Genomic DNA, 23,996 nt, shown 5'->3' on the forward strand with positions numbered 1-23,996 from the left:
CGGACCAAACCACGGAAACGCTTCTCCCTTTATTATTAGGTATAGGTATAGATTTATTGTCATGTCATGTTACTAAAACGTCATATGTGATGTTACATTTTATGTTACTCCCACAATGAGTAAGTCCTTCGACCACACATGTTACACATGCTCTATTGAGACACATATTCCTCTGCTAATTACAATTCCAAGTATGGGAACACGTTGGATTGTTCTCTGTAAATTGAACCAGGTTCATATTTCATCATCTCTGCTCAATAATCTTCTGTTTTTTTTTTTGGAACTATTGTTAGCTACCTGACAAGTCATTCAAAGTCAAGTCACGTGGACAAAAATGATTTCCTTGATCGTCCATCCCCGCCGTTCTCCATTCCTGAACGAAGTCAATTGCCTTCCGTTGGGACGGAGAGCCCATGACAAGTGTCGGTGTACGCGTTGGCCGAAAAATGACTTAATCCGAGGAAGAAAATGCAACGGAGAAATGAAAGAAGCCAGACTACGGTTCCACGAAATTCAGTTAATATTGTTTAAGCAGCACTTGATTCGAGCTGTCGGGGTCAGCTTTCGTGGCGACCATTACTTACAATATAATAATATATCCATCTGTGTTGTTCTTCCCTTTCAGATGAAGCATCCGGCTTAGGTTTTGTCACAGGTTTTCATTTTGTTAATTGGCTTGGTAGCTTCCAGTCAGGGATGGAGGGCCTTGACCAGGTGACTGAATCCTCCGTCTAATTTCGCACTTCTTTTGTCAAATTTGTGTCTGCACACAGTGTGCTCATTCGACATGGATTGATCCTCGTACAGTTGCCCCCTGTTTTCTGAGCCAGATTTGCTTTCTGCCCAGATGAATCCTTGCGCTATCTGCCTCGGCGGCATCGGCGCCGGCGGGGGGCAGGCCATCTTCACGGCCGAGTGCTCCCACACGTTTCACTTCCACTGCATCTCCGCCAGCGTCGCGCACGGACAGCAGCTCTGCCCGCTCTGCAACGCGCACTGGCGCGAGCTGCCATTCGTGCGACCGGCGGACCCAATGCCACCCGTGGATGTCGTGCAGCCGCCGCAGCAGCATCGGCGACTACCCATCCAGCCAGCAGATCCGGTCATCTTCGACGACGACGAGCAGGTGGGGCTGGCCGCTGGGGCCTCGGCTGATGACCGGCGGCCATCAGGAACATCATACAACGGGGCAGTGGTTGTCAAGACGCACACCGACTACCCGGCCGTCGCCAGAGACTCGGCTCGCGACAACTTCGCCGTGCTCGTGCACCTCAAGGCTCCCGGCACTGACGCGGCAGGCGACGCTCCGGCGCCACGCGCGCCGCTCGACCTCGTGACTGTGCTGGACGTCAGCAGCAGCATGCACGGGAGGAAGCTGGCGCTGCTGAAGCAGGCGATGCGGTTCGTCATCGACATCCTCGGCCCCGACGACCGCCTCTGCATCGTGTCCTTCTCCTCCAGGGCACGCCGCGTGACCAGGCTCGCGCGCATGTCGGACGCCGGGAAGGCGCTCTGTGCGCGCGCCGTGGAGTCCCTCACGGCACGCCCCGGCACCAACATCGCCGAGGGGCTCCGCACGGCCGCCAAGGTGCTCGACGAGCGCCGGTACAGGAACGGCGGCGTCTCCAGCGTCGTGCTCCTCTCCGATGGTCAGGACAACTTCACCCCGATGAGGCAGGCGTTCGGCCGGGGACCGCCCAACTACGCAGCGCTCATCCCGCCATACTTTGCGCGCACGGACAGCGCTGCCGGTGATCGCACTGCGCCCATCCACACGTTCGGTTTCGGCAGCGACCACGACACCGCCGCGATGCACGTCGTCGCCGAGGCGTCGGGCGGCACGTTCTCGTTTATCGAGAACGAGGCGGTGATCCAGGACGCGTTCGCGCAGGAGTGCGGTTTTTCTAACGGATCCGGTAACTACCGGTGTCCATCTGCCCGTGCGTTGGTTGGTTGCGATGCGTGCTGGCCGAAGCGGTATACTGATTTTTTATTGAGTATTGCCCTGACACAAGCTGCGCTACTGATACAATACGTATCTACTGGTGGCCCTTAGAGCTGCTTCTTCTCCGGCTTGCTCTCTCTCCCATGATTTATCTCCTGTACTGGATCGAGATCCACTAAATAAGCAGCGGCGAGGCGGCGCGGCGAGGCAGTTGGCGAGGCTTCGACGAGGTGGCGATCAGGGACGGCGTCCTCCATACAGACTTTGTCGGCCAGAACGGTGGTGCCGTACAAGAGCACCACCTCCTAGCGCAGCTACTCACCGGCGTGTGTTGACTTTGGTCTCCTCCGCTGATTCCCCTTCGTCGCCGCTGCGTTACGCTCCAGCCCTAGCCGCTGATTGGAACGCCGGCGTGGCTTCGGCTACCCTTATGCATCGATTGCACGGCTCCCCGGTTAGATTTCCCGTCGAACTACACCTAATCCTGGACTCCCAGGTCACCATGGCGCTCCTGATTCGGGTCTCCTTCTGCACAACTTCCCCGTGGACGTCCCCCAGCTCATGGCTGTTGTATCTTTGTGTGTGGTTGCCGGATGTGTGTTTGGAGGAGCTCTGTCTCCTCAGATTTAGGGGAGTTTCTGGCCACTCATATTACAAGAAGTCACTGCATCACCTCCAATTTTATTTTTCTTGGTACATCGTATCCAATTTCTGCTACTAGCCTACTACAATACTGTTGTAGATTTCCCTTTATTTTGTTGTTTGATTTCCTTGCAGTAGATTCAATTGTTTTGTCTTATCCGGTAGCAATCTTTCATCCCACATCCTGTAGTAGTCTGTTTCTGATTTCTTTGATATACACATTCAGTTGATCTGCTCCTAATAGAACAGTGCACTGAATTTCTGGTGTGGATCAGCAGGTTATGAAATATTGATGGCAGGATTAGTACGCTAGACAAGTGATGATATACTGTTGGCATCTTCTCTTCCGTATGCTACTTCCAGGTAAAGTTGTTTGTACATTTTGAAGCCTGCTATTTATGTGGGAAAAGATCAAATAACTATTTATGTGGGAAAGAGGCCGGATGTGAATATTCCCTCCTTACTTTTGATGTCAAATAACTATTTATGTGCGAGATAGTGCATGGATCAGGATATATACAAGTACATTGCATCAAAATGAAAATAAAACTGCAAAGTAACAGGGACCATTCTCTTATTCAATCTACTAGCAAAGAATCTAGGGGGGGGGGGGGGTATTACATAATCACTTGGAGTACCTGACTGACATATATCTGTTGAGTGCATTAGTTCAGACAAAGAGAGGAAATAGAATGCAAGTATAAGTTAAGGGTGTGGGCCAGGTAATCACTAGGTGTCAAAATCAAGAGCAATGAGGTGAACATTATCAGTTTCTCAATCTACTTGTGAAGATATAGGTTGCAGTCATTTGACCAAAATCACTTGAAGGACCTCGCTGAAAAAAAAATTGTTAGCGGAAACAGATGTACTGCCCATCAATACATTCTTTACAATTTGCAGATGACCTTCTAGACGAGAGCCACCGGAGGACGACGAAGCAGCGGCCGCCACCATGCTCAGGTGCAGAATAGGTTTCGGATTCGTTTCTCGATCTGGTGACTATTTTGTTTCAATCGTACGATGGGGATGTATAACTGGATAGTGATTTTGATTTTGCCTATTTTTGGTGGTTCAATCTGAATTTTACTCTCCAATATGGTGTCAAATTTTCAGTTATATTTCTTTCTGATTTTTTTTGTAATGCCTTGATTCAGAAATCCTTATCAAAATCCAACAGAAAAAATTCCCGGATTGAGAAATTATTTTGGTCGAGGTTAATCCATGATATAATATTGTCATCTGTGATATTTGCCATATTTCTTTGGTACCAAGATATTACTGGATATTGAACCCATACTTCGACCAAATTATAACCATTGCAGGTAGATTTGAGTTGCTTACAAAATTTTGAACATATTTTATGAAGAATCTGACACAAACCAAAACTATATTGTAAAAAGAAATATAACTGAAATATGTGGTGAATCATATTTGTGTCAGATTCGAGTGCTCACCCTGGGCTACGGCCAGGACGGCCGCGCCGTGCATGAGCAAGGGATCGCTCACGAGTTTGGACCTGCAGCGCAGCGCCTCGGCCTCCTCGTCGAGAGCCGCCGGAGGAAGACGAGCCGAGGCGGCCGCCGCCACCTTGTTCATGTGCGGGCTAGGTTTGGGATTCGCTTCCCTGATGTAGGAATTGTTTTCTCTCAATTTGATGAGGATGCAGATCTGAAGATTGATATAGGTGTTTGCTATTTCTTGTCCGATCTGAAAGTCAGTCGTCTATCCCGTGTGATTTCTAAATCATCCAATTCTCTCTAGTTTAATTTTTCTCCTACTTTTTTTTATAATGGCCCAGATTGAGAAATTCTTGTTAAAATCCATCAAAAAAATCCAGATTTGAAGAATATTCTGGTGGTGGTTTGTCCATATGAACGGTGCTTTTGTTGATATTATATTGTAAACAAATGTATCAAATATCAATGGCGTATGCTATACTTTGTTGATATAATCCTGGCTCCTGTTTGGTATACGCAACTAAAAAAATGTTCCGTGGAACATAATTTGCTTGTTTGGTACGACCCTTGTATGAAATGTCAGATCCCTTTTATACCAAAATGTTATTGAACCCATACTTGAAACATCTCTGTTCCTTTTATGGAATTAGCTCAAAGATATATAAAAAATTGTTTTTATAAATGTACTGAAAAAATTCTGAAAACAAAGCAAAATAATTGAAACACATGTGAATCGTAAATAATTTTTTAATGGAAAGCTTGGAAAATCATGTATAACCCTTATATGCAATATGTCATATCTCTTCTATACCAAAATGTTAGTGAAACCATACTTGAAACATCTCTTGTTCATTTTATGGAATTAGCTCAAAAATAGAAATATTTTAATTGTATTTTGTTATTAATGACATATATGGATAGTAAAGGATTTCTCAAATGGTGTCGTAAGATCACTAGTAGTGGCGCACCCCTCTAGTGGTGCTCCACTGCTATATAGCAGTGGCGCACCAAAAACAGGTGCTCCACTACTATGAAAATACTAGTGGCGCACCACAACAACCATGCGCCATTGCTATATTTATTTTATGATTCAGCTCCACCCCAGACTTAGCAGTGGCGCACCTAATATAAGGATGTGTCAAGGGTGGCGCACCTATAAGTTAGTAGTGGCGCACTAGATAGTGCGCCATCGTTACTTGAGTTAGCAATGGCGCATGAGTGGTGCGCCACTACTAACTTGTTAGCGATGGCGTGATAGTAGTGGCGCACCACTAGTGCGCCATCGATGACAAAAAGTGGTGCGCCACTGATAGCATGTTTTCTAGTAGTGAACTATAATATATGTGAATCATATTTGTGTGAAAAAGAAATAAAACAGGAATATGTGCGAAAAAAGGAGCATATTTTCTTAAAAATTATCATGACCTAAAACTTTTATGAAAACAATGTAAGATGATTGGAGTATATGGTAATAATATATGGAACTTCTATGAACTTACGAAAATAGGAAATTGTGACATGATATTTCGTAGGAAGATTTTGTCATTTATTTTAAAACTGATACAATATTTGAAACATGGTAAATGTGGCATATGTAGTTTGTACCAACTTGATATTAAAAAAAGTCTCACATTTTAATATTATATACCATAATTTGTTCATATCATAATGCTATCCATAATCAAAATAGTTGATGTCCGAAACCTAGTTGGATTGTACTAGGTATGAAAAAAATTATATAAATGTGAGTAATATATGTAAAATTTCTTTGATTCCAAGATGTTACAGAATCTGATTTGAGTAGCTCACAAATTTTGAAGATATTTTGATTTTTTTCTGAAACAAACTTACACTGTTCTGGAAATAAAGAAATATAACTGGAATATGTGTAAATCTTATAGGGAGCTTCTATAAAGTTGTTTTAAAATTTACAAAGCATAACTTCAAATTTGTATTGAAAATAGTTAAAATATATTTCACCCTCAAATGTTGTGGTGGAGGCGGAGATCAATAATTAAAGAGAGAGAGTATGGAAAGCACATATGGGTAATAATGCAGACACATCCACGTTGGTGGGCTCCACAGACATGCAGTAAATCAAGATACAAGGATTTCAGGAAAAATACCCATGTGATACTAGATGATGTGGCGGTAGTTGATTGGTGGGTGAGACTCCGGTAACTACCGGTTCCGTTAGAATTCACTTTCCTGTCAGCGGATTTTCTAACGGAACCGGTAACTACCTGTGTCCAATCGACCGTTCGTTCTTTCGTTGAGATGCGGACAGCTTTCCCCAATTCCGCATTTGTTATGTCGTATTGTCTGGAAGATACCTTTCCCCTGGTCGGATACAGAAACATACCGTACGATTTAAGTGGGCACAGACCGTGGTAATGGAGTCACGGCGGAGCTGTTCTTGTCTTCATAGATCTCAGGGGTGTCGACACAGAATCGGATCTGAATCGTCTTCACCGCAGTGCGACTCTCCCTTCCTCCTGGCGGCGGCGTCGAATCAAGGTGGAGTCCCTTCCCTTTGAATCGCTGTGGCAAAGGTAAGATTCGATCCTAGCAACTAACCTTCTATTCTTCCTATGAACAACCTTTCGATTCGCGGGGGATCCCCTTTGATTCGCGTTGCTGCGACTATATTGGAAGAACTATGTGTTGCGAATGTAATTTCGAGTTTGCCGGTGATTGTAAGGAATCGAGGATGATGATGCTGACCGACCCCTATCAATCTCTTGTTTGCTGTAATTGGTTCATAATTGGTATGACCCAATTTTTGGTATTGTATGAAATATATATCATAAATCTTTGATAAGAAAAAGTTAACGAAACCATAGTTGGAAAATATCTTCTTAATTTTATTCTAATTAGCTCACAAAAATTGGAAACCATTTGATTCTATTTTTAGAAATGAATTGAAACTAATTTGATATCAAGACATTACTGAACCCATACTGAGAAAAATATAATGATAGTTTGATTTGAGTTGCTCGCAAAAATTTGGAGCTATTTTAAGCATACTTTTTTTTTTGAAAGAAAGGGGGCAAAAGCTTTGCCCCATTCATTGAATAAGAAAGAGTTATGGTTTGTTACAAGCCGAGTACAAACTCGGAAAACAAAAGATCACTCTCGCGGCATGATAGAACCCAAGTGTGTAGCACCCGCCGCGCTCCAAATTTTAAGCATACTGAAACTATTTTGAAAAGGAAACTGGAATATGTGTGAATCATATCCGTGTGAAGAAATAAAAAAAACTAGAATATTTGTGAAAAAAAGAGCTGAACATCTACAAATTTTCTTAAAAATTATACAAAACATGATTTCTAATTAGTATATGAAAACACTGGGATGGATTTCACTCAGACCTGGGACTAGCTAGCTGTGGTGGAGTAATAACCGAAGAGAGAGTGCATGAAAAGCATCCGTTGAGTTTGCCGACACAACGACGTGGGTAGGGTCCACAGAATAGCAGTAAGTGAAGATACACCATTTACTGAAGGAATACCGATCCTGGGGTAGAGCAGGTTGCACGAATCACGATATATTCTATGGTTGATTTTGGTCCGGTAGTTACCGGCTCCGTCAGAATTGTCTTTCCGTCCATCTGCCCGTGCGTTGGTTGGTTGCGATGCGTGCTGGCCGAAGCGGTATACTGATTTTTTATTGAGTATTGCCCTGACACAAGCTGCGCTACTGATACAATACGTATCTACTGGTGGCCCTTAGAGCTGCTTCTTCTCCGGCTTGCTCTCTCTCCCATGATTTATCTCCTGTACTGGATCGAGATCCACTAAATAAGCAGCGGCGAGGCGGCGCGGCGAGGCAGTTGGCGAGGCTTCGACGAGGTGGCGATCAGGGACGGCGTCCTCCATACAGACTTTGTCGGCCAGAACGGTGGTGCCGTACAAGAGCACCACCTCCTAGCGCAGCTACTCACCGGCGTGTGTTGACTTTGGTCTCCTCCGCTGATTCCCCTTCGTCGCCGCTGCGTTACGCTCCAGCCCTAGCCGCTGATTGGAACGCCGGCGTGGCTTCGGCTACCCTTATGCATCGATTGCACGGCTCCCCGGTTAGATTTCCCGTCGAACTACACCTAATCCTGGACTCCCAGGTCACCATGGCGCTCCTGATTCGGGTCTCCTTCTGCACAACTTCCCCGTGGACGTCCCCCAGCTCATGGCTGTTGTATCTTTGTGTGTGGTTGCCGGATGTGTGTTTGGAGGAGCTCTGTCTCCTCAGATTTAGGGGAGTTTCTGGCCACTCATATTACAAGAAGTCACTGCATCACCTCCAATTTTATTTTTCTTGGTACATCGTATCCAATTTCTGCTACTAGCCTACTACAATACTGTTGTAGATTTCCCTTTATTTTGTTGTTTGATTTCCTTGCAGTAGATTCAATTGTTTTGTCTTATCCGGTAGCAATCTTTCATCCCACATCCTGTAGTAGTCTGTTTCTGATTTCTTTGATATACACATTCAGTTGATCTGCTCCTAATAGAACAGTGCACTGAATTTCTGGTGTGGATCAGCAGGTTATGAAATATTGATGGCAGGATTAGTACGCTAGACAAGTGATGATATACTGTTGGCATCTTCTCTTCCGTATGCTACTTCCAGGTAAAGTTGTTTGTACATTTTGAAGCCTGCTATTTATGTGGGAAAAGATCAAATAACTATTTATGTGGGAAAGAGGCCGGATGTGAATATTCCCTCCTTACTTTTGATGTCAAATAACTATTTATGTGCGAGATAGTGCATGGATCAGGATATATACAAGTACATTGCATCAAAATGAAAATAAAACTGCAAAGTAACAGGGACCATTCTCTTATTCAATCTACTAGCAAAGAATCTAGGGGGGGGGGGGGGGTATTACATAATCACTTGGAGTACCTGACTGACATATATCTGTTGAGTGCATTAGTTCAGACAAAGAGAGGAAATAGAATGCAAGTATAAGTTAAGGGTGTGGGCCAGGTAATCACTAGGTGTCAAAATCAAGAGCAATGAGGTGAACATTATCAGTTTCTCAATCTACTTGTGAAGATATAGGTTGCAGTCATTTGACCAAAATCACTTGAAGGACCTCGCTGAAAAAAAATTGTTAGCGGAAACAGATGTACTGCCCATCAATACATTCTTTACAATTTGCAGATGACCTTCTAGACGAGAGCCACCGGAGGACGACGAAGCAGCGGCCGCCACCATGCTCAGGTGCAGAATAGGTTTCGGATTCGTTTCTCGATCTGGTGACTATTTTGTTTCAATCGTCTGATGGGGATGTATAACTGGATAGTGATTTTGATTTTGCCTATTTTTGGTGGTTCAATCTGAATTTTACTCTCCAATATGGTGTCAAATTTTCAGTTATATTTCTTTCTGATTTTTTTTGTAATGCCTTGATTCAGAAATCCTTATCAAAATCCAACAGAAAAAATTCCCGGATTGAGAAATTATTTTGGTCGAGGTTAATCCATGATATAATATTGTCATCTGTGATATTTGCCATATTTCTTTGGTACCAAGATATTACTGGATATTGAACCCATACTTCGACCAAATTATAACCATTGCAGGTAGATTTGAGTTGCTTACAAAATTTTGAACATATTTTATGAAGAATCTGACACAAACCAAAACTATATTGTAAAAAGAAATATAACTGAAATATGTGGTGAATCATATTTGTGTCAGATTCGAGTGCTCACCCTGGGCTACGGCCAGGACGGCCGCGCCGTGCATGAGCAAGGGATCGCTCACGAGTTTGGACCTGCAGCGCAGCGCCTCGGCCTCCTCGTCGAGAGCCGCCGGAGGAAGACGAGCCGAGGCGGCCGCCGCCACCTTGTTCATGTGCGGGCTAGGTTTGGGATTCGCTTCTGATGTAGGAATTGTTTTCTCTCAATTTGATGAGGATGCAGATCTGAAGATTGATATAGGTGTTTGCTATTTCTTGTCCGATCTGAAAGTCAGTCGTCTATCCCGTGTGATTTCTAAATCATCCAATTCTCTCTAGTTTAATTTTTCTCCTACTTTTTTTTATAATGGCCCAGATTGAGAAATTCTTGTTAAAATCCATCAAAAAAATCCAGATTTGAAGAATATTCTGGTGGTGGTTTGTCCATATGAACGGTGCTTTTGTTGATATTATATTGTAAACAAATGTATCAAATATCAATGGCGTATGCTATACTTTGTTGATATAATCCTGGCTCCTGTTTGGTATCTGCAACTAAAAAAATGTTCCGTGGAACATAATTTGCTTGTTTGGTACGACCCTTGTATGAAATGTCAGATCCCTTTTATACCAAAATGTTATTGAACCCATACTTGAAACATCTCTGTTCCTTTTATGGAATTAGCTCAAAGATATATAAAAAATTGTTTTTATAAATGTACTGAAAAAATTCTGAAAACAAAGCAAAATAATTGAAACACATGTGAATCGTAAATAATTTTTTAATGGAAAGCTTGGAAAATCATGTATAACCCTTATATGCAATATGTCATATCTCTTCTATACCAAAATGTTAGTGAAACCATACTTGAAACATCTCTTGTTCATTTTATGGAATTAGCTCAAAAATAGAAATATTTTAATTGTATTTTGTTATTAATGACATATATGGATAGTAAAGGATTTCTCAAATGGTGTCGTAAGATCACTAGTAGTGGCGCACCCCTCTAGTGGTGCTCCACTGCTATATAGCAGTGGCGCACCAAAAACAGGTGCTCCACTACTATGAAAATACTAGTGGCGCACCACAACAACCATGCGCCATTGCTATATTTATTTTATGATTCAGCTCCACCCCAGACTTAGCAGTGGCGCACCTAATATAAGGATGTGTCAAGGGTGGCGCACCTATAAGTTAGTAGTGGCGCACTAGATAGTGCGCCACTGTTACTTGAGTTAGCAATGGCGCATGAGTGGTGCGCCACTACTAACTGTTAGCAGTGGCGTGATAGTAGTGGCGCACCACTAGTGCGCCACTGATGACAAAAAGTGGTGCGCCACTGATAGCATGTTTTCTAGTAGTGAACTATAATATATGTGAATCATATTTGTGTGAAAAAGAAATAAAACAGGAATATGTGCGAAAAAAGGAGCATATTTTCTTAAAAATTATCATGACCTAAAACTTTTATGAAAACAATGTAAGATGATTGGAGTATATGGTAATAATATATGGAACTTCTATGAACTTACGAAAATAGGAAATTGTGACATGATATTTCGTAGGAAGATTTTGTCATTTATTTTGAAACTGATACAATATTTGAAACATGGTAAATGTGGCATATGTAGTTTGTACCAACTTGATATTAAAAAAAGTCTCACATTTTAATATTATATACCATAATTTGTTCATATCATAATGCTATCCATAATCAAAATAGTTGATGTCCGAAACCTAGTTGGATTGTACTAGGTATGAAAAAAATTATATAAATGTGAGTAATATATGTAAAATTTCTTTGATTCCAAGATGTTACAGAATCTGATTTGAGTAGCTCACAAATTTTGAAGATATTTTGATTTTTTTCTGAAACAAACTTACACTGTTCTGGAAATAAAGAAATATAACTGGAATATGTGTAAATCTTATAGGGAGCTTCTATAAAGTTGTTTTAAAATTTACAAAGCATAACTTCAAATTTGTATTGAAAATAGTTAAAATATATTTCACCCTCAAATGTTGTGGTGGAGGCGGAGATCAATAATTAAAGAGAGAGAGTATGGAAAGCACATATGGGTAATAATGCAGACACATCCACGTTGGTGGGCTCCACAGACATGCAGTAAATCAAGATACAAGGATTTCAGGAAAAATACCCATGTGATACTAGATGATGTGGCGGTAGTTGATTGGTGGGTGAGACTCCGGTAACTACCGGTTCCGTTAGAATTCACTTTCCTGTCAGCGGATTTTCTAACGGAACCGGTAACTACCTGTGTCCAATCGACCGTTCGTTCTTTCGTTGAGATGCGGACAGCTTTCCCCAATTCCGCATTTGTTATGTCGTATTGTCTGGAAGATACCTTTCCCCTGGTCGGATACAGAAACATACCGTACGATTTAAGTGGGCACAGACCGTGGTAATGGAGTCACGGCGGAGCTGTTCTTGTCTTCATAGATCTCAGGGGTGTCGACACAGAATCGGATCTGAATCGTCTTCACCGCAGTGCGACTCTCCCTTCCTCCTGGCGGCGGCGTCGAATCAAGGTGGAGTCCCTTCCCTTTGAATCGCTGTGGCAAAGGTAAGATTCGATCCTAGCAACTAACCTTCTATTCTTCCTATGAACAACCTTTCGATTCGCGGGGGATCCCCTTTGATTCGCGTTGCTGCGACTATATTGGAAGAACTATGTGTTGCGAATGTAATTTCGAGTTTGCCGGTGATTGTAAGGAATCGAGGATGATGATGCTGACCGACCCCTATCAATCTCTTGTTTGCTGTAATTGGTTCATAATTGGTATGACCCAATTTTTGGTATTGTATGAAATATATATCATAAATCTTTGATAAGAAAAAGTTAACGAAACCATAGTTGGAAAATATCTTCTTAATTTTATTCTAATTAGCTCACAAAAATTGGAAACCATTTGATTCTATTTTTAGAAATGAATTGAAACTAATTTGATATCAAGACATTACTGAACCCATACTGAGAAAAATATAATGATAGTTTGATTTGAGTTGCTCGCAAAAATTTGGAGCTATTTTAAGCATACTTTTTTTTTTGAAAGAAAGGGGGCAAAAGCTTTGCCCCATTCATTGAATAAGAAAGAGTTATGGTTTGTTACAAGCCGAGTACAAACTCGGAAAACAAAAGATCACTCTCGCGGCATGATAGAACCCAAGTGTGTAGCACCCGCCGCGCTCCAAATTTTAAGCATACTGAAACTATTTTGAAAAGGAAACTGGAATATGTGTGAATCATATCCGTGTGAAGAAATAAAAAAAACTAGAATATTTGTGAAAAAAAGAGCTGAACATCTACAAATTTTCTTAAAAATTATACAAAACATGATTTCTAATTAGTATATGAAAACACTGGGATGGATTTCACTCAGACCTGGGACTAGCTAGCTGTGGTGGAGTAATAACCGAAGAGAGAGTGCATGAAAAGCATCCGTTGAGTTTGCCGACACAACGACGTGGGTAGGGTCCACAGAATAGCAGTAAGTGAAGATACACCATTTACTGAAGGAATACCGATCCTGGGGTAGAGCAGGTTGCACGAATCACGATATATTCTATGGTTGATTTTGGTCCGGTAGTTACCGGCTCCGTCAGAATTGTCTTTCCGGTTCGCGCAGTGCGTCGGCGGGCTTCTGTCAGTCGTGGTTCAGGAGGCCCGCGTCGAGGTCGCGTGCGTGCATCCCGGCGTTCGGGTCTGTTCGGTTAAGTCCGGGCTTTACGAGAGCCGCGTCGACGAGGATGGCCGCGCTGCCTCGATTGTAGCGGGCGAACTTTACGCCGACGAGGAGAGGCGTTTCTTGCTGTTCTTGGTCATACCGAGAGCTGAAGAAACGGACGGTGATGCCACAACTCTTCTCAAAGTTACCTGCGCCTACCGAGATGCGGCCGCCGGCGGGGACATCAACGTGACGGCCGAGGACACGGTGGTGGCGAGACCAGAGCACGCGGCAGACGTGGCACGGTCGGTGGAGGTGGATCGGGAACACGTCCGGGTCGAGGCCACCGATGACATTGCGGCGGCGAGGGCGGCAGCAGAGCGAGGCGCGCACCAGGAGGCGGTGGAGATACTCGAGAACCGCCGGCGAGCGGTAGCGCTGTCGGATGCAGCACGAGGCGGCGACGCTATGATTGCCGCGCTGGAGATGGAGCTGCGGGACATGCGCAGGCGCGTGTCGAGCCGGCAGAGCTACGCGCGCTCGGGTCGAGCGTACATGCTCGCCGGCATGAGCGCGCATATGCAGCAGCGGGGCAGTTCATCGCAGCTGCAGCTGCCTTCGGTGATTGGATTCGACTCTGGACGTGTGACGACGTCGATGGCAGGGACAAACCAGGTGTCGCAGCAGGTCGCTGCAACGCTGCCGTACGCGACGCCGGCCACGCTCGCCATGCTGTTGCGGTCGCGGAAGGCGCGCGAGGCCGCAGCCGAAAGCGAGCAGCAACAGCACAAGGTGCAAGAAGGAACTGAAGGCTCCGAACCAAAGGTCCCCGAGGAGCTGAACCAGTAGCTTTACAAAACCGATGAAATTCTGATATGCAATTTGTTTTACAAAACCTAGGAGTACATGAGATTAATTTGATTTACGATTTCTCTTTTGGGAATTATGGGTTTACAGTTCCTATGCGTATCCCTAGGTCATCAATTTAACTAACATAACACAAGATATATAGTATAAAATATATATCATTAGAAAATTTAGATGTTGTATTTTTTAATGATATACTTTTTATAGTGTAAATCTTATAGTATATTAGTCAAATTGATGATTTTGGGATACACATAGGCCCTGTAAACGAACGGGGGGAGTAATCTGAAACTCGTACGCCTTTCTGTGCTGATGTTCCGACTAGGAATGGAAATGGGTACCCATGACCCGCGTACCCGTTGGGTAAAAACCCAATAAGAGTACGGGTATGGGATAAAATATTACCCATGGGTTTGTAAATGAAAAAATACCATACCCATCGGATAGAGCGGGTACGGGTATGGGATGGTAGAACCCATACCCACATACCCATTTACCCATCTAAACTTAACTAGTGGGTCATTGTGATATTGTAAACTACTTAATTTCCCATAATCCCGCCTTCACGTTGCTAGGCTGAACCTCACGTTTTCCGGTCTCACATTCTCTAGTAGGTTAGTGAGGATTAGACCCCTATTTAGGATAGGTGTTCACATTCTATCATATTTTTTGATCAATTTGATGTGTTGTAAGCATTAGAATTTTTTACCCGCGGGTACCCATTTACCCTGTCGGGTGACGGGTATGGAAAAAACTTGTACCCATTGATGGGTATAGGTACGGGTGACGGGTAAGATTTAACGCAATGGGTACGGGTATGGGATGGCTCTACGCGTACCCATACCCTGCGGGTGCCATCCCTAGTTCCGACTTCTCATTTCTAAACGGAAGGAAGGAGAAACACGTTCTCTATGATCCGAAAGATTTACCTAAGTTGTCATGACTCGTATGGATATGCTTTTTCAGTGAAAGAAAAAATATTTTAAAATTTATTATTTAACAGTTCCCAACTTACAAAGAAAGCCTGGAATAGATTAAGGAACACTATGTAAACTCTCATGGCAGCAAGTTTCTTACGCACTCTTTTCCTTACCAGGGTACCGAAGGGGGCTGGAAGGTTTTTAATGAGGCGGCTTGCTGCTCTTTATCTTGTGTTCTTAATTAAAAAAAAGATAAAGGAAATATTATTTTAATCTCATCGGTAATGTTTTTTTGGCGAAACACAGTACAAACATAGATGCTCACACATACGTACATAATTCACCCCTATGAATATACACCCCTTATGCATATGAGCACTTTCGAAAAATGAGTCCAAGAACTGATGACCCAACGGGTTTTGAGATTGACGAAGTCACTACAGACGCCTTGCTGTCGACAGGAATGTCACGTCTAACTGAAAAATATTTCTCCTTTATAAGATACCAAAATGTTAAACCTGAGATTTGAACTCTGGTGAGTTGGGAGTGCCACAATGATATGGATATCTGGGCCTGGTACTTTAGGACAACCATTTATATGATTTTTGGGTCTAAGGCTGTACCAGTAGTTTATTATAATCTTGTTACTAGGAGATAATAATGTAGCCAGGTCATGCTGTGGGCCATCTAGGGTTTTAATAGAGTCTGTTTGACTTGGGCCTGTCCAAGTCGAACTAGGTTAGGCCTAATAAGGGGGTGCTCTCCCTCTCATATAAGGAGATGGCACGGCTAGGGTTTAGGACAGAACAAGTTTAGTCTAAAAGATTAGGGTTTCCCTATTGCGTGTGATCACGTGTATCATCCCTCCGGGGGTACGGCGCTGCCGTTATCTATTATATCCGCTGCGAAGGTTCTTGTGTTCATCAAGGATTGTCTAGCTCTTGGTTTGAGGCGTATCGTTCATCGATCTGTTGCTTGCTGGATTCGTTCCCTCTTCTCCAGGCTGCGTTCATCGCGTTGTTGGGAGGATTCTCTACCCCAGGTTCTCACTGTGAAAGATCGGGCATCAACCAAGGAGGATCCACTGGGTTCCCCCCTGATCACACAAGTTAGTTCTCAATAGTATGTAAAGCTAGCTAGATGGTGCTACAACAAAGTGAATCCACGAGGGAAGTTCAATTTTCGTGTAACAAAATTACTATGAGCGAGAATCTGAGCACATACAAAATCTCATGTGTGTGGATGATGACATTCGCTTGTCTTTTTTAGACAGGAGGCTCGAGAAGAACCGGGGTTTAAGTTAATGAAGCCCAACGAACAGAGTCCACATACAAACCACAATCTTACAACATAAGCTAAAGAAAGATCCAAAACCCGGATACAAGAATATGAAAGAACATAGTACGAACATCTAGTTTGCGGCCCAACGCAAGGCACCCTACAGGGAGAAACCGAAACTGTGTAAGATACAAGAGAATTCCTAAGGCGGAGCATCTCGAACAGTGGTGTGAAGCACTCGAATCCCGCAGATCGTCAGCTCCACCATCTCCCGATTCTGTCTCTTAGCCATTGGTCTCTTAGCTACTAATATCCACACCTGCAAGTACATTGATATTTTATATACTGCATCAGCGGGTTGGGAAGGAAAAATCCCTTCAATTTGAATATTCCAAAGGGTCAAGCATAAAGCAGTGCAAAAAATCCAGAACACGCACTTGGTCTGACCTACGCATACGTGGAGGATTCTAGAGATATCTACAAAACATGCGGGGTACTAGAAGCAACCCAATAGTTCCCTAACTGCGTTCAAAAGAAACCTGGAAAGGGGTGAATGGAGAACACACGATCAATATCCTCGTAATCATCACACAACGCGTATCGTCTAGTGGAGGGACCATGCCAATGGTGAATGTTGCCATTAGCGGGTAGTCTTTTACGAATAAGCTGTCACAGGAACACCCGAACTTTAAGTGGGATCGAAATCTTCCACGGTTCGATGTAATGCTTCATCTCAGTGCCATGGCAGAGTTTGCGATACAAGGATCTCACCGAGAACATGCCCTAAGGTTCTAGGCTCCAGGAGATGCAGTCCGGGTTCAAAGTCAAGGTGGTGCCCTCTAGGGCTCTCATCTGTACTTTCGGTTTTTCAATATATTTGCTGGCAAACAAAGCAATGGAAACGAAAATGGAAGAATAAGAAGAAGTAGTAGCATTAGTTAGTTCAGGGTTTTTATTTCCATTTGGAAAACCATGCATCTTCGCCTCACACGTGATGACTCCGGAGGCCCTCCCCACTCTAGCGAGCCACCCCTTGATCTACTTTCCACAATCTTCGTCAGTGGTGCTGCCCATGTCCAACTTGTCAAATATGGGGAGGGGGTGAGGGCGGGTGAGCTCCAGTGGTCAGGCGGGCCATACATGGGGCGGCACATGTGGAACACGGGTGGTAGAGGAGGTCTTTCATGATGATGCATTGACTGGTTGACCGACGGCGGGGGTTCCTCTTCGCTACGCGGTTCAGTCGAATCTCGCGGAAGATTGCCCTGTTCTACCGTCTTCTTTCTCGACTGGCCTGGCCAGTGAGGTTTTTAGCGGCAAATCCAATAGGGTGCTAGCGGGTGGCGTGGAGGCTACTAGCTCCGATTGAATAAAGGTGGCGGTCCTCAGCTTTCAAACCACGCCAAGATGATGATCTGCCGGATGACTGTCCCTATGACCTGGCTGGAGTGTTGGGTTCCGGAAGGCTCCACCGGCGAACTTCACTGGGCGATTCATGCCCGAAGATTGTTGGATCGGGTGGGACTCTGTGGTGACCCTGCATACCACTGCATGTTGTAGTATGCCAGTCGTTGATATAACATTCACGAAGTACCATTCCGCAAATATTACATCCCTCAGAGTAGTACAACAGAACATAGCAGGTCCATAACTCATTCATTTATTATTACAAGCATAATACACATATCGTCTCGGAGCTCCTCTTGGGTCCTAAGAGGGATACTCCTGGGTTCGAGGCGAACCCAACTTAACTTACAATATAGAAGTTTCACTAAGTTATACATTTATTCTCTAGAGCAGCTAAGTATTAAGAGTTCGCGCTGCTCGGCTACTACTACTACTCGATGCTTCTAGGCTTGATCTCCTCCGGAAGCCTCCCCGGTTCCGTAGACTATAAGGTAGTCTACGCCTTCAATACCTCTAGAGAGGTCTGGTTCTTCATAGCCGATGATCTCGGCTCCTTCAGGGCTGTCGTAGTCCTCCTCCAGACGATTCAGACAATCTAAGCAAGGGATTTAAGAGTGGGATGAGTACGAGCGTACTCAACAAGTTCATTATAGATAAGAGGTGTTTAATGCACTAGCTACGATATTAGACTAGGAAGTCTAATACCAATGCAGGTTTTGATAAACATTTTTTCAAGAGATTGCTTTTATTTCAAAGAGCTATGTCCGTCAGCCTTCACCGGTTTACTAGAACTTCATGGAGCTCCTTTCCGGCCGCGTTCGTAGTTCCATATCCCGGAACAGGGAGTGACAGGTCACGGTTCTTTACAATCTGCAGAGGTGTGTTGATTTACCCATAAGAGATCTTATCCTTGGTGCCAACCGGGCAGCTTTCCCGTCCACACTTCCTATGGTGTGAGGCCCGGTATAAGGTCATAGCCAATCATATTCCTCCGCTACCTCGCACACCCACCCTTTGTTGCAAACCCCGACCTTGGGTCCTCGTCGGTCCACTTACACCACTTAAGGACGGACCCCGACCACGACAACAGTCTAGGATCGAACCAAACTCCTTCGCCGGTAGCTGCAACCCATCATAGACCACATTACCGTGGGGAATTAGAGTGGGATCCCCACCCTCAAGTTGTTCCGCAAGCCGCAACCGCTACGGTATGCATAGCATAACCGTGGGGACTTAGAGTGGGATCCCCACCCACAAGTTGATCCGCAAGATACAACTGCTACGGTAAGCGCATCCGTTGATGTACAAGAGGTGGAAATACGATTGACTAGTCCGTCCCATTTCAGATCTTATGGTTAACACGGTTATTACGGCACAAGAATCACTGGCGACATTTGTTGTTTAATCCTAGATGGATATAAACCCTTGCAATGGAACCTCCACCATATCAACACATTCCATGGTTCCATTGCCAACCACATAGTCATATTCATAGTTATGAAAATAGTGGTTTTGGTTTTTATGCAATAGTGATAACCATAGTACTTTGTAAGTAATTTGATAGAAATACTCAAATGACATGAGCAAGTGATGAACTTGCCTGAACACTGCAAAGTTTTGCAGTTGGATGGTGTGGACTGACCCTTGTCCTCTGTCTCTGAAAAATAGCATCATTGTCCGATAAGGGCAATGGTTAAAGAGGCAATTATGCATGATTCCAGTTTTAGGGTTTTTTCCCCCCTTCCGATGACATTATTATTTTATGTAAGAGGTTAATACTAAGATTGATTTGGAGCTACTCTATTTAGGGTAAATACAACCTTGAAATGTTGGCAAGGTGTTTTTAAAGTCCAAATACATTAATGGACTTATTTTCATTATTGAAAATAATATGTGTGATTTAAATGATTATTTAAATCATCAAATTAAGACTTATTCTTAGTTGTCTTCAAAAATTCCCTTTTGTATTTTATTATGAGAGAGGATTTTATGCTGAGTTGTTTTCATATTTTTTTTAGAGCCTTGAATCATTTTCTATTAATTTTCAAAGTTTCTGATTTATTTGAAAATGTGAAATGACATATTTACCCCTGGGCCCACCTGTCGGGGTGGCCCAGTGGGTTAACCCTAACCCGAGCCACACTTGGGCTCGGTCGGCCCACTCGCCCCTTCTTCCCCACACGCTCGCGAACCCTAACCCCTTCGGGCCCTGGCGATCCTCGCGTCGCCGCCCCCTTCACCGAATTACTCCGGCCGCCACCGGCCATCCCCGCCGGCGAGGTTGGTATCAATCGAACCGCCGTTCGATGGCGCTCCGATTGATCCGCGTCGATCCGATTTTCCTCGCCACTACCGTTCTTCCCCAACGTCTCTGCGGCCTGGTCGGGTGATCCACGGCGACCTCGTCGCCGCCGTTGTTCCTGGTGGCGTGGCGTGGCCGTGTGCCACGCTTTGGTGATGTTGGGCTCCTGCGCCTGGTGACGAACTGACTTGGCTTGGCCATGGCCTGGCGCCGCCGTTCGCCCGGCGTGTGCCGCCATGCCGCCATGGCCGTGTCCTTCTCCGTCTAATTGGTAAGCTCTCGCCGCCTCCCTACTGCTCTACTGCTTGTTCTTCCTCTTCTCCTTTCCTTCTAAGCTATCTCTGGCCACCGCCTGCTGTTCCTTGTGCCTAAGCTGTGCCGAACTCTGCTGCCATGCGTATCTTTGCTTCTTGTCTTTGCTATCGCCATGCTTGCTTGCTGTGCTGCTACTGCCATGCTTGCTGGCTGTGCTGCTACTGCCCTGCTTGTACTTGCTATTCTTTCTGAATTCCTATTCTATGCCTCTATTCTAATTGCTACACTTGCCAGAATTCAAGTGTATTCATGTGTGATATCCTAGCTTGATTACAGTGTGCAATTTCTTGCAAATTTGCAAGTGCTAGAGCCATTTTGGCTTACTCTGGTGCTCAGATGTATGATTGTGCTCAATTGAGCATTACTGTGGCTTAACAGTGTGATTAAATAAGGATTAGATATGTGCCTTGCTTGTGCATCTTGATCCAGTGGCTCATCATGCCTTTGATGTGCTCTGGATGCAATCATGGATTATTATTTAATTATCTGTGAAGCATCTATTGATTATCTGTGACTTTGTATTCATATAATTCCAGTGTGCTGCCAGTGATTGATTCTAGCATGTTTTGGCATGCTCTAGCAGGCTCTGGTGATCAATTGATCACCAATTTCTTGTTGCTTGCATGCTTGCTCATTGCCTGTGCTTATCTGGTGCTCATCCTGGTGTCTGTGTGACACACTGGCTTGTGCTGGTATACATTTGTGTTTGCTCAAGCCTCTGCTACTGTCTGTAATGATCCATTGGATCATCTGCAAGGCCTGGTGCATAGTTTACTTCTCTGTTTCATTTATCTGTGTAGTTACGATTCATTATATAGATAAATGATGTGAATCGCTTTGCGATGATGATCATATGAGTGGATTTAGTAGAGCTAGAGGGATGCCAATCATTTATTGGGGACCCTAGCTCCATTTGAACCCTTCTCGGGTAATGATATATGTCTTGGTTTCTCTGTGGGATTTGGTGAAATGGTTGAGGTGGCCCCGACAGCAATTCTTTTTGTTAGGGTGGCTCCCACCCATGTTGGCTTGATGTAGTGAATTGTTGCTCACTGGCATGACCATATTTGGTTGCCAGATGCTTTTGATGTTGACAAACCTGGATAGACACATGATAGTCTATCATGTCTGATGGTGTAGTGGCCATAGGTGCTAAGTAAATCTGGCTAGCTAGATAGGATCATCCCATGTTGGATTTCTTTGATTATGTCACTGGTTTGGCATAGCCAATGTTCCCAGGATGCCTTCCTATTGGTTTTCCTCTTGTTTTCTTGCACCAATTTGGCTAGTAGCCAGATGATGACTCACATATAGGGTATCTACCCACTTTGCTTTCTGTGACTTGTGCAAATGATGGATTGTATGAGCAAAACCCTGCTTGCTCATGATTTGTGGTATACCTCTCTCCAGCTCCTAGAAATTGGGTGTTGGTGTAGAGGATGGCTTCTGATTGGTTGGTTTGCTTCAGTGATGATCTGGTGCTTGTCCTGCTCCTCCTTGTGAGCTTGTGAAGCTTGATTTGGTTCTATGGTGATTTTGGACAGGTTGAACAGCTCTGGCTGTTCTTCCTGTTCTTGCTGTTCTTGGTTTTCTGATGAACTTACCCAGTGCAATCCTGTCGATGAATGAGCTAGGGTTACTGTGAAAAGGTTTTATATGCCCGGCCCTTGCTTCTCTGGTCGACAGCTCCACCATCTCATCTTGGTGACTCACTGTGTGTGTGCTGCATGCACACAGCCTTGTGAGCAGGCTGTGTGTGTGTGTAGCCTGATGCTGTGCACTTGGACTTGGAGAGGATCAGCTCGGCTGATCTTTGTTCATATCCTCTCTATTCCATTTCTTTGCTAACCTGCCAAGTGGCATTGCCACTTGGCATAATGCTTTTCTTGTTTTGCTTGAGTGCAGGGATCAAGAAGTTGATCAGGATGAACATGAAGATCATCAAGACCAAGATCAGATGATAATTACCTTGTTGTATTTAGGATAGAATCATTACTTGTACCTTTCTTTTATTTTCCTTTTCTATTTTCTTCCAATTTGTGTAATGTGTTGTAATAAATCATATTTCTATTCTGGATGTTGTAAATGATATTGTATTATGTGTGATTATCAATAAAGCTCAAGTTTTCCTTAATGAGCTTTATTTAAGTATTGTACTATTTATATTCTTGATTACTTATAGTTGTGTATTGAATTATTTTAAGTTTGAATCATGGAATATCAATTTGATGTTTGAATTTGGAATTCAATATCAAATTTGGTTTGAATTCAATCATACAACTTAACTTTGAATTCAATCATGCAACTTAAGATTGCAATGCAATATCTCTTCTCTCTTCTCAAAACCCTAATCTAGTTAAGTAGGAACAAGTTTGTCGCACTCTCGAAACCCTAACCCTGTAGGATGTCGAGAGAGGAACCTATCCCCCTTCGATGCAGTTTTGTTTTAAAAGCGCGAAATTTCCCCGTAATTTACAATGCAATGCACATCCCTTTCTAAAAATCTACCCCTCGATCGTCTCTAAACCTGGGACATTACAGCCTTTTCCCCTTAAAGAAAACTTCGTCCCGAAGTTGTGGTTGTAATACCTGAAGAGTTCGGGGTATGTTTTCCTCAGGTCTTCCTCCTTTTCCCAGGTGGCTTCCCTCTCGGGATGATGCTTCCACTGTATCTTGCAGTATTTTATGGCTCGATTCCTGAGTTGTTTCCAGTTCTCCTCGAGAATCTTCGCTGGCTTCTCGATGTATGTTAAATCTGGTTGTAACTCGAGCTCTTCATGTGATACTGGCTCATCTGGGGTCTTCAAACACTTTCTGAGTTGCGACACATGGAATACGTTGTGAACTTGAGATAACCTTCCTGGTAGTTCCAATTCAAAGGCTAACCCTCGGTTTTGACTCAGAATCTTGAAAGGTCCGATGTACCTAGGGCTTAACTTTCCCTTTACTCCAAATCTCTGAAGTCCTTTCATCGGGCTCACCTTGAGATATACCATATCTCCAACTTGTGGCTCCCATGTTCTTCTCTTCTGATCGGCATAACTCTTTTGCCGACTTTGGGCTATCTTCAACCTATCTCTTATGATGTCAATAATTTGTTGCTTTTCCTTGACATAATCAGGATTAAACTCCTTGCTTGCTCCAGCTTCATACCAGCATATGGGTGATCTACACTTCCTTCCATACAAAGCTTCGAACGGTGCCATCTTGATGCTGCTTTGATAGCTATTATTGTATGAAAACTCTGCTAGTGGCAAGTGTTCCTCCCATGATCCTCTGAAGTCTAGGGCACAAGCCCTAAGCATATCCTCTAGGATCTGATTAGTTCTCTCCGTTTGTCCACCTGTCTGAGGATGATAGGCGGTACTATAGTCCAACTTGGATCCTAAGGCTTCGTGTAGTTGCTTCCAAAATGCTGACGTGAACACGGATCCTCGATCTGACACGATCTTCTTGGGCACTCCATGTTTACTCACGATCTCTTTGATGTAA

General features: G+C 43.9%; 1 protein-coding gene and 1 long non-coding RNA gene across 2 annotated transcripts; both read left to right on the forward strand.

Annotated features, from left to right (window-relative positions):
• Positions 1-836: 836 nt before the first annotated feature.
• On the forward strand, positions 837-4,434 carry LOC127335473 (E3 ubiquitin-protein ligase WAV3-like). Its single transcript, XM_051362124.2, has 3 exons — positions 837-2,950; positions 3,488-3,547; positions 4,028-4,434. Exon 1 carries the CDS (start codon positions 848-850, stop codon positions 2,054-2,056), a length of 1,209 nt encoding a protein of 402 aa, XP_051218084.2. The 5' UTR covers positions 837-847; the 3' UTR covers positions 2,057-2,950; positions 3,488-3,547; positions 4,028-4,434.
• Positions 4,435-7,677: 3,243 nt separating this feature from the next.
• On the forward strand, positions 7,678-10,152 carry LOC139836144 (uncharacterized). Its single transcript, XR_011752509.1, has 3 exons — positions 7,678-8,670; positions 9,208-9,267; positions 9,748-10,152. It is a non-coding gene; the product is annotated as an uncharacterized lncRNA (long non-coding RNA).
• Positions 10,153-23,996: the final 13,844 nt, after the last annotated feature.

This window comes from Lolium perenne, chromosome 2 (assembly GCF_019359855.2).
Source record: "Lolium perenne isolate Kyuss_39 chromosome 2, Kyuss_2.0, whole genome shotgun sequence".
NCBI lineage: Eukaryota > Viridiplantae > Streptophyta > Magnoliopsida > Poales > Poaceae > Lolium > Lolium perenne.